This window comes from Palaemon carinicauda, chromosome 36 (assembly GCF_036898095.1).
Source record: "Palaemon carinicauda isolate YSFRI2023 chromosome 36, ASM3689809v2, whole genome shotgun sequence".
NCBI classification, from domain to species: domain Eukaryota; kingdom Metazoa; phylum Arthropoda; class Malacostraca; order Decapoda; family Palaemonidae; genus Palaemon; species Palaemon carinicauda.
The window spans coordinates 31191992-31204491 of record NC_090760.1 but is presented as its reverse complement, the minus strand read 5'-3'; the positions used below and the strand labels follow the sequence as shown (position 1 = coordinate 31204491).

The following is a 12500-nucleotide window of genomic DNA, read 5'->3' as shown; positions in this document are numbered from 1 at the left end:
GATATGTTAACAAAAACTAATAAACCTCCATTCACTATTATACCGAATAAGCAATAACAATAAACAAACATCCGGATGAACCTCACTCATCTATCGGTTTTTCCTTCACATGCATCCTGAGAAAAACAAGAATACGTTCTCTTCTTTTTTATTTATCAACGAAATATAATTATACATCAATTTAGTGTGATCATTGTTACTGTATGGACATGAGTTGTGGTATGACAATGAAAGGATATCCAACAGATTTTGGAGATTTGAAAATAAAGGCTTCAGAGCAATTTTGGGAGTGAAATGGCAAGATAGGATTAGAAATGAAACTATAAGAAAAATTACTCGAGTGCCATATGTGGATGAGATCATGATGAGGGGTAGATGGAGATGGTTTGTCTATGGTCTTCGCACTCCCCAAGAGAGATTAGTTTTACCAAACGTTTAGCTGGGCTACACAAGGCAGTAGAAGAGATGGAACACCAAGGCCTACATGGCTGAGGACCATGGCGTGTGAAGCGAGAGTTGACGAATGTCGAAGTATTGATTTAAAAGTCAAGATAGAGATCACTGGCGAAATCTAACCGAGGCCCTTTGCGTCAATAGGCATAGGAGTAGATGAAGATGATGACGATGATAATGAATATGACGATGAACTTAAAAAACTGAAAATATATATGTAAACTCTAAAATTAACCAACCCTTTTGATAAATGGAATCTTTGAGGTTTTCTTGAAATTTTCCTTAAATGCAAATTTCGAGATAAATTCAAACTACAAAAATGATATTTCACAAAGCTTAATAGGGTTTCCTTTCACATGAAGTACAAGGTCCGACCTCTGCAACAGGGTCCAAGTCATGTCTTTATGGCTGGCATTGCTTGTTCAACATATTCTGAACCATTTATCCTCCAGTTCAAAACTGGAATGCAGCAAGGTCAAATAGTCTAGAGAAAGCAATTCAAACTTTCCGTGCTCAACAAAGTTGATGTTAATATAGTCCTCTTACCTTGACCAATAGCCTTAAAATTTCAAACCATTAACTTCAATTAGTGGATATCTAATAATTAACTTCAGTTTCTGTATATTTTGATTCAACATCATGATAGACATTCTAGCTCTTGTGATTTTATGCAGAACGCTTTTCTTTTGGTAATCTCTTTCTACACTTCAAATTCTAGAGGAAAAGGTGCCATGATAATATCTCATTCATAAAATTATATCTTATTAGTAAAATTTACATATTATATTTTTTCAAAGATTAATATCCTTTTCTAGATATTAGATATAGACCAAAGGCCACAATAGCCAATATCCCAAAGGAGTAAATGAATGTCTGTACAATATACAGCTAATCATGAATATGTTGAATATAAACTTGCAAAAGCAAATAACGGTTTATAGTTTTATTTTTCTAATTCCAAGTTTGTCTTCAAGAATCCAATAACAATAGGAAATATATTCAGATTTAGAGATATTCTAGCCGAATTAATAAGGTCCGCAATTGTATATTAGTACAACTGTCCAAAACGCAATTCGTAAACTTAAGTCACTTAACTTAACATGTTCTTGAGGGGCAGCATTGATTATCATAGAGGTTTAGTCATTGTACCTTAAGTACACTAAATGAAAAGAATTTTTCCTTCAGCTGCAATCATGTTTATACAAGCAAGTAACTTATTAAATCTTAAAATATGAGACCAATCACCAACTGTTCCCTATCTTTAAAATAGTTGCCTGTTATTAATGTCCATGCCTGTTGATTGCCAGACTCATTAGTTCTTTTGGTACTACAACCTCACCATTCTTGTGAGCTAATGATAGCGAGGTTGAGGGGAGCTTATAGGTCTCTCTACTGAGTTATCAGCAGTCATTGCCTGCCCTTCCCTGTAGTCGAGTATGAATATTGTTTAACCCTAAGAAAATTGATAGAAAATTTTTTTCAACTGTTTCTGGATTTATGAGATATGTAGAATGACATACTAAATGTCTACCAAAATGCAATTAATACAAAACTGTGAAATTCAAGACAATGAATTAAAAAGTGTAATTAACTTCCTTGGTATACACTCTACGATGACATTTAAGTATTTCTGGGACGAAGAATACAAGGAAAACAGTCAAATATCCTTTTAATCCTCATACAATGAAATATAAGATGGTATCCAATCATGGCCACTGATATGCAGATATATCCTAAATTAACCATATAATATTAAATATTAATATATGCGACCCATGCAATCACTTAACAGTACATTACTTATGAAACTAGTGTGTTGGGTTGCTACCAGAATCTTAAAAGTCTAAACTTGATAAAATGATAATCGTACTATTAATCAAGTGTATACATATGTCATTAGCAGCGTTAATACATAGACTCTAATTGATACTCCTCAAATTCCTCTTCCCTGAATTTGACATATTTGTATGCATTATCACAATTTTCTATTTGACATTGGCCACAAGCAGGTATATATGGTTGCTCAGCCCCCCACTGTGGTGCCCCACCACAGCAGTGGCCTCCCCAGTAAACAGCTGAAACTCACGGTCCAGAGTTGAGATCGATCATCCATACAGCCTACAACTACACTGCGATGATCAGCGGACATATTTGTAGTTACAATGCATTATCTTCAACAGATTATCTGGAGCTGCAATCTTATCTGACATTACTGATGTTAACTTGGAGTAATTTATCTTGTAACCCAAGTTCAACATAACCATGTCACTCTCTTTCCCAAGCCACACCATTATCTGGTAATAAACCCTAAGAGAAGGAAATTTGGGGGAAGACTCTGTTTGGGGGTAGATGTTCCAGTGCTACAAAAGAATTTGAGGACACAATTTTCTTTGCCAGGGTACTATGGCGCAAAGACGTCAGTGACTCTGCCTCCTTCCCACCCAAAAGTGCAGCCATTACCTTGGCTCCAGTGTTTTCAATTACTTTTTGTTCTTAGTTTGGAGAGAGGAATTGATCAGCACAAGATTGCAACGCAGAATTACCTTTGACTAACTTTTGAAATGCAGCATTCACCTACATCAAAAAAGTGCAATGTACTATTATATCCAGTAAAAGCATGGATAAGAAGCAGCTCAGAGCATAGTTTATATCCTAGAACTCACTTAAAACTGCCGATGTGGTACAATGGTGTGGCAGTTAAATTATCTGACCTGAAATATAGGTCCTTGCTATCTGTCTTTTCATAATGAATCAGTATGTGTCTTCTCTAATCAGCGTAGTGTTGTAGAATTGTGATGCTTCAAATGCAGTCTTAGTAATATATATGTCAGTATTACCAGGTGAGTTGATGACAACACATCCTCTTTTCCTAAGTTTACTACTGATCAAATCAATCAAGTCTTGCTTGTTGATATCCCTCGACCAAAATCTCTTCTTTCCTGCCAGAGAACGGAATCTCTGCTGTAACATTTACAACAGGATGAACTTCCATCCCTAAACGCCTTTCGGAAGTGAGGTTCTTGATTGACGGAACTCCATTATAGCTATCAAAAACTACTGATACCACCCCATATATTTGAATGGTGAAATCTGCATATGACTCAGTTATTGTGCCATAGCTATCTCCCTTCATACAGGGTACTCCGTGTATCAAGGACCCTCCATCATGGTGATAGTACTCTGTCTGAAGAGTGGATTGAGGTGGATCTATACCTGCTTCTTTCAATTGGTCTGAGATGGCAGGAATGAGCTGTGGTTTATCTAGCTTGCGAAATACATTTCTAATCTCGAAAAGAGCTGTGGGGAATGGGCTAAGTTCATATCTCGAAAAACCTTCCAGTGATAGCTCACCGGTTTTTGCCACTACCAATAATCTTTGAAATAGTAGGGCAGGATCAATACTTTCATCTGCTGCAACCTTGGTTGCAGAAACCTCACCAAGTGTTATGGCTTTATCTTTTCTCTTAAAAGAGTATCTAAAAGCAGACTGCCCAATCATATTTTCAAATATTTTCTTTCCAATGGACTCATATTCAAGAACATTTACATTAGAATTTGCAACTTCACCACTGACTACATTCCGCAACGAGGAGTCTTCTGAAAAGGGTGAACAAGATAGTAATTTGTTCCTGAGCTTTTGTAGATCTGAAGCATCCCTCCTCATCCTTGCTTTGGTCAAGTCTTCATGTTGATCACTGGTAATGTAGGAAAGGCCACTTAATTCCCAGTGCCTTGTTACGCTCTGCAGTAATAGGAGCCGACTTTGTCCACAATAACCTCTGTTCTTCTGTCATACTACTCCCCTGAGTTAGTCCACCTGAGGTTTTTAGTGACCTCATAAAAATTTGTTCAGTAGCAAGATCAGAACTAAAGCCTACCTAGTACCAATCACTATGACGGATCACATGAAGACCATTGGAAAATTCCTCAAACACGTCTGGATTATTGTGCTCTAATTACTGCATCTCTTGGACATAGAAATGAGCAGACTTGAGATAACTGTAATGACCAGCTGATGAAAATATTGGGAGAGACTAAGAAACAGCATCTAAATGTTATAAGTAAGATCCAGTACGATCTGCCATGATCAATCTTCTTGCAACTCCCAACGTTTGATAATTAAGACACAGATGACTTGTCTTTGGCTTATCACTAATTTCTGACTTCCATTTTCCCAATTCAAGATTGATATTAACCACTGAATCTGATGTCATGAAACTCTCAAAGGACGGTTGATATGACAACAATGATGAGTAAGTATCCTCGCATTTGATAACCAAAGATGTGACCCCTGGTCTGTCACTACCTAGATCCAAAACAATTATGTGACTCAGTAATTTGTGTATAAGCAGATGACCACGGATAACTCTCTGTGCAGATTTCTCTGTCATAGTATTATCTACTGAATTTTCCAAAATACACCACCTATAGAATGTCTTTTAGGCCTGTGCTATTCATGATGGATCCAATTGCACTTAACAAGTTCATAAGAGTGTGAAAGCAACCTAACAAGAGAACTATTTCCTTCAAATGGCTATTCTGAAGTGCATCAACAATGATCTAACTTGCTTTCCAGTACAGGGGCTGGTCAAATGTTGTTATTGATGTGATACCATGTTTTACTGCTTACTTATGAATATATTCTAGTGTGGACAAAAGGCAGCACTTGTCTCCTGAGTACAAGTCAGTCAAGGGTAAATACATAATTTAGGACTGACTAGAGTGTTTGTAGCCATGATGAATTGTATGGATCATACCAGATAAGTCTGGAGTTTCCCGTTTGAAGCTTAATGATAGTTCCTATAAAATATCTAATGTTTGATCACATTTTGTGCTTTTCGTTATTTGTTTAAACACTACCTTATGGCAGGCATGGTTGGCAAAACGATAGTCCACTATATCAATTCTTGTGTTCTCCACATCGATTAAAAGAATATTATGATCAACATTTTCAGCAGCAAACAGAACAGTCACATCTCCTGAATAAATACCCTCACCCAAAATATCTACGCCAGCAGCATCAGCAGCATTCTTTTCAAATCTCAGAACTTCTCTATATGATGAGAAAAATCTCATCTTATGCAAATTATCTGCAGGGAGCCTTAAACAATACAAATGATATATTTGTAAGGAAAGGCCTGTCTGTATTGGGGATAGAACAGTTCGAGTACTCACTGTCTGAATGATTGCCTGTCTAACCCCTGCAAGATTTTTGCTCCCATCTATCCCCACAAACATAATATCTAGTATTATGCGAAGTCTGTCTGGAAGATACTTAAAAGCAATATTAAGTGTTAGCATATATATACCTGGATATTGGTCTGTAACAGAGGGAACTTCAGTTTTTATATCACTTTTGATTAATTTAGCAGCAGTTTCGATAATTATTATCTTCTGAGATTCCTCATCAGTGTCCCTACCACACATGAGACGTGAGAACTTGGTTCCTTCATTGTAACAATATCATTTTGGCCTTCTCCTTCTATTATAAATATGGATTACCCTTAAGGTTCTCTCAATTTTTTTAAGGTACTGATTGTCGTAGGGAAAGGAATCTTCACTACAAAGATATTCATTCATTTCATTCCTTAGGGCAGACACTGCCAATTGTTCCTCATCATTAGCTTCAAGATAAGAGCACATTTTCGAAAAGGCCTGATCTTGGTCTTCATTTCTGGGTCGTTCTTATTTTCTTTGCTTTGTATTTAGCTCCACCTTAAACCTATGTAAAATATCACGCTCGTATCGAAAGTTCCCATCACAGGAGGGGTGATATACACAGTCGGCTGCATGTAAGTCACAACCATAGTACTCAATTGGACCTTTCACCATAACACCCTAGTCATCCAAACAGTCACTACAACACTGCAATATTGTTTTAAAAAGAAATATCTGTCTTCATAAAACTGATATTTGAGGCGTTAAATGTAATTTTAGTTCCACAGAAAATGCAATTGGATTTCCAATGAAATGGTTCAGTGAATAACCGCCCACTTCTTTTGGGCAATGATTTACTTTTGTTCTTGTTTGATGAATTTATAAAATGTTATGTGGGTTTATGTACTGCTTACGACAATTTGAATGAACTACGCAACCAGCTGTCACAAAAATACTGTCACCTTTCTTAGCACTTCCTTCATTGATTCCACTAGCAAACTTTTCACAAACTCGAACTGCATTATCCTGGCTCCCTATTTCTTTCTTGCAGACTAGGCCTGTTTGAGGGCAGACATCATTGTCACTCATTTTGGGCCTATTTGAGGTTAGAAGCCAGTGAAGTACATGTTGATACATGAAAAGAAAGAGTGTAGAATATATAAACAGGGAATTTGATCTTATATAATCAAAATTCAATGATTTCAATACTTCCATTGCTTTTCCCGACCCTCGAAACCTAGGTATAAGCATTATAATTATCATCCTAAGTAAATAAAAAACTTATTTGCATATTAATGTATTGGCAGCCATCTTGGATTTGGCAACTTACCAACGGTCAAAAATTACAATGTCGTTCTCCACATCAGATACTACCAGCATCAGTTGAAAACCCTTTTCTAGCAATTTTGTGGGGTTCAAGGGTGTTTTGTCATATCTGTACTCGACTACTGGTCACAGCTTGAATGTTGAGGGAGCTTGGGTGCTGAACATATGTATATATGGTCAGTCTTTCCCCTCTGCCATTCATGAGCGGACTATAAACCTATGAATTACTCCTGTCCCTGGACATGATGTGTAATAGCTGATGCTCACCTCATCTTTTGTTACTGTGTAGACAATCGGTCGTTCAGCCCTACATGGCTCATCAGTTCTTTATTCTAGAATTCAAATTCATCGAGTAAATACCGTTTCTACAACTTGATTAAACGAAAATTACATTTCTATTCTCTATGATTCATTTTCTTTTAATAAAGTAGGTGAATTTAATTTAATTTTAGTTCCTGTATCTATTTTTTTTTCTCGTGAAGTTGTATTGTAATCTATTCTGTTTCATTTTGGTTGTAAATTTTCTATTCGTGGACCAATAATTTAATCTGAAAGAGTTGGCCGATTAATGTACATCAATTTGCGTTAGTGTTTATATATGTTAGCCCTTATGATAAAAAGTGCAGTTTTCTTGTAAACTATAATTTCCCTATAAACAAAAGACCATTTACTTATATATATATATATATATATATATATATATATATATATATATATATATATATATATATATATACCAAGGCACTCCAAATTTTTGGGGATAGCTGACATCAAACAAATGAAAAAAGGGGACCATTCCTTTCTATGCTCCTCCCAGCCTGACGAGGGACTCAACCGAGTTTGGCTGGTACTGCTAGGGTACCACAGCCCACTCTCCCCTGTTATCCCCCATAGATGATGCTTTATAACACTGAATCCCCTACTGCTGCTACCTCCGTGGTCATCCAAGGCGACCCAAGGAAGCAGCAGGGCCTACCGGAACTGCGTCACCATCACTCGCCATTCATTCCTATTTATAGCACGCTCTCTTGCCTCTCTCAAATCTATCGCCCTATCACCCAGAGCTTTCTTCACTCCATCCATCCACCCAAACCTTGGCCTTCCTCACGTACTTCTCCCCTCAACTCTTGCATTCATCACCTTCTGTAGCAGACAGCCATTTTCCATTATCTCAACATGGCCTGACCACCTCAACTCATTCATATCCACTCTAGTTGCTAACTCGTTTCTTACACATTCATATATATATACATATATATATATATATATATATATATATATATATATATATACACATATATATATGTATATATATACACACACACACACACATATATATATATATATATATATATATATATATATATATATATATATATATATATATATGTATATATAATGTCCAAAGGACACTCTAAGTATTATAAAAGAAAGGGCTTAGAGACAGTCATCTAAAGCCTTTAGATGTTTGGGCAACCTAAGATAGACTGCAGTACTATTTCTATTACTATTACTATCACTTGGTAAGCTACAACCCTAGTTGGAAAGCAGGATACTATAAGATCAAGGGCTCCAGCACGGAAAATGTACATGGATTTCTATATATCACATTATTGTTATTTCCAGAGTTAATTCTAATCAATAGGTTTTCAAGATAAAACTATATTCAAGCAATACCCTCATAATTAATTTTTTCGAACAGATTTTAATAACTGAAACCCGTTTTCAAAAACTTAAACAGTGTGTAATTAATTACTTCCTTTTTCTCTAACTGGATGTTACAACATTTGTCCTTCCCTTTGCTCTAAAAGTTTTCTAAAAAGCGATTATAATACACGATATTACAAGTGATATTTACTATTTCATGTATCTCATCTTCTCTGCTAAATATACTGTATACACACACGTAGACGCACAAACACACACACATATATTATATATGTATATATTTATATATATATATATATATATATATATATATATATATATATATATATATATATATATATACACACACACACACACACATATATATATATATATATATATATATATATATATAGAAATATATATATATTTTTTCACCGTTACTAGTTCACTACAGAGCAAAGGTCTAAGATATGTCTTTCTACTTGTGTCTGTTTATAGTCTTTAAATGCCATTCCGCACGCATCAGCTTTCTTTATTCCTCAATCCATCGTCTTCCCTTCCTTTCGTCTACTCTTTTTGCAATCTCTAGGTACCCATTCTGTTATACTTAATTCCTATATATCCCATGTAATTCTCGTTAAATGCCCTGCCAATGTCCATTTCTTTTTCTTTCATGTAGTAAGAAAATCCACGACTTTAGGTTGCTCTCGTATTCATGTTACTTCCTTCTGTTCCTGTTATTCCCATTATTATTCTTTCCATACCGGTTTCAGTTGTAATTAACAAATGTCCTTAGCCTCTGATGCAAATATTAGAACTGAGAAGACCATTTGACTGAATACTTTTATGTTTGAAGAAAGTGGCATTTTATATTTCATAATCACATTCTGTATACCCAAAGCTCTACGTCCTTTCTTTATACTTATTTTTATTTCGGTCCCGTGTTTTGGGGAAGCACTGTCTGTCCTAAATACGTGTAATCATTAACAATTTCTAGAGGTTTGTCCATAACTCATATTAGTTGTATTTCTGCATTTCCATTGAATATTATCTTAGTTTTACTCATATTGATTTGCAGTCCTTCATTTCTGGTTTCTCCATTCAAATCTATCACCTTTCGCAAGTCTTCCTACTATTCACTAAACACAAATATGTCAAATATGTTGGTAAAGTATTCCCCATTAATCTTTATTCGTATATTCTCTTAATCAAAAAAAGAGAAATATATATATATATATATATATATATATATATATATATATATATATATGTGTGTGTGTGTGTGTGTGTGTGTGTGTGCATATATACATATATATATATATATATATATATATATATATATATATATATATATATGTGTGTGTGTGTGTGTGTGTGTGTGCACATATACACACACACACACACATATATATATATATATATATATATAGTTATATTTATATTCTTATATAATTATAAATAAATACATGAATATAGACATTAGAAACATTGTATGTGAGAAATTACTGTATATAAATTTACATATATACATAGGGAACATATATATTGAGATTACATTTGTAATATATATATATATATATATATATATATATATATATATATATATATATATATATATATATGTATATATATATATGTATATGTATACATATGTATATATGTATATATATATATATATATATATATATATATATATACTGTATATACGTGTGTGTGTACGTGCGTGTGTGTATATGTCTATATATATATATATATATATATATATATATATATATATATATATATATATATATATATATATATATATATATATATATATATATATGCATATATATATATGTATATTTTTACATGTATGTATATATTTATATATATATATATATATATATATATATATATATATATATATATATATATATATATATATATAGATGCATATATATATGTATATTTTTACATGTATGTATATATATATATATATATATATATATATATACATATATATATATATATACACATATATATATATATATATATATATATATATATATATATATATATATATATATATATGCATGTGTTTATGAATAAATACATACATATAGACATTATAAATATTATATGTAATTACATACTATATATGAATATATACATAAGCTACACTCTGTTCATATTGACATTTTATAAACTATATATAAATATATATATATAATATATATATATATATATATATATATATATATATATATATATATATTTATATATATATAAATATATATATATATATATATATATATATTTATATATATATATATATATATATATATATATATATATATATATATATATATATATATATATATATATATGTATATATATAAAGCCACATATACTCCTCGTAACATCTGAATGAATATGATATGTAGCTTATATGGCTATGTAAGACACGTCTAAATGTGCAAAATTATATATATATATATATATATATATATATATATATATATATATATATATATATATATATATATATATATATATATATATATATATATTAATTATATATATATATATTTATATATATATATTTATATATATACATATATATATATATATATATATATATATTTACATATATATACATATATATATATATATATATATATATATATATATATATATATATATATATATATATATATATATATACATATATTATATATATACATACATATATATGTGTAAGGTAGCAGGACGGGAGGAAAAGGGAAACAAAGAATTGATCCAGCTCTTTCGTGTATTATTCCTTCAGTTTATTTATCTTGCAGGTTTCTTTTTACGGAGATGACTGTTTAATTCTATTATTTTTAACTTATTCCTTTCACTCTTCCCTTCTCTGCTCGAAGTTCTTAAGATGATAGTGGATAGTTTTCTTCATATTATTTCTTTTATTTTCCTATTCATTACAGTGAACATCCGGAAATATACTTCGTTTTTAATCACGCCAGACTAAAACCCTAATTCATATTCAGTCAAATGTTATTTTTATAGACATAATCATAATACTATTCGTAAATATGTGACATTGTCAGGTAAAATACTGTTTATGTATAATAAACCAAAATTTGTTAGGGAGATTCGAGAGTAAAAAGATTAACTGCCTCTCTAAGCAAGATGGTGTTTAACAAAGTGCAAGAAATAATGTACATAAATACTAAATATCATAACTAGGTAAAACAAAACTTTCAGAATTTACAAATATATAGGTGATCCTTTGAATTTATGCCTTCATAATATTTTGTAATAAATTCTTTATTAAAAACCTGTAGGTCGTATTTATTTAAAAGGAATAAAGAAACTCTCAATCCCGTCTTTTTTTGGAGCCCTAGGGTGACTAGGACACTTTCCTTTTTATCAGCTTTGGGTGATCTTATTACGTATATTATATTGAGTTTTCAATAAAAAAGAGTATCCACGAATATTCGGGAACGAGACTATATAAGAGTTAATTGCACATTGACCCTTGTATTTCAACATATTTTTCTCCTACCTCTTTTTGATACTATCCTCAGGGATTAATCCAAACATTGAATTATGCCAGGGCTATAAATAGGCTTTCAGATATCATAATAAATTCCTTCGTTGTTGCGAGATTTTTATTGCAAAATTTGTGGAATTATATTTTCTCTTCGTTTTTCTTCTTCAGGTAACTTGGATAAAAAAAGATGAAGACATCCTCCTGACAGCTGGAGACCAGGTTTATTCCTCAGAGACTCGGTATTCTGTGGCTCATGGCAGACACCAAGGGGTAAGGAAATATTATATTAAAAGAGAGAGAGAGAGAGAGAGAGAGAGAGAGAGAGAGAGAGAGAGAGAGAGAGAGAGAGAGAGATTCCCATGATATGATAAGGTTAATT

General features: G+C 32.3%; 1 protein-coding gene across 1 annotated transcript in view; it reads left to right on the top strand.

Moving 5' to 3' along the window:
* The window catches only part of LOC137628552 (uncharacterized), a 99937-nt gene that overhangs the window by 58214 nt on the left and 29223 nt on the right, over positions 1-12500 (top strand). The window contains exon 3 of the mRNA XM_068359704.1: positions 12290-12391. Within this exon, the coding sequence (XP_068215805.1) occupies positions 12290-12391 (102 nt within the window). The remainder of the gene's footprint in view (positions 1-12289; positions 12392-12500) is intronic.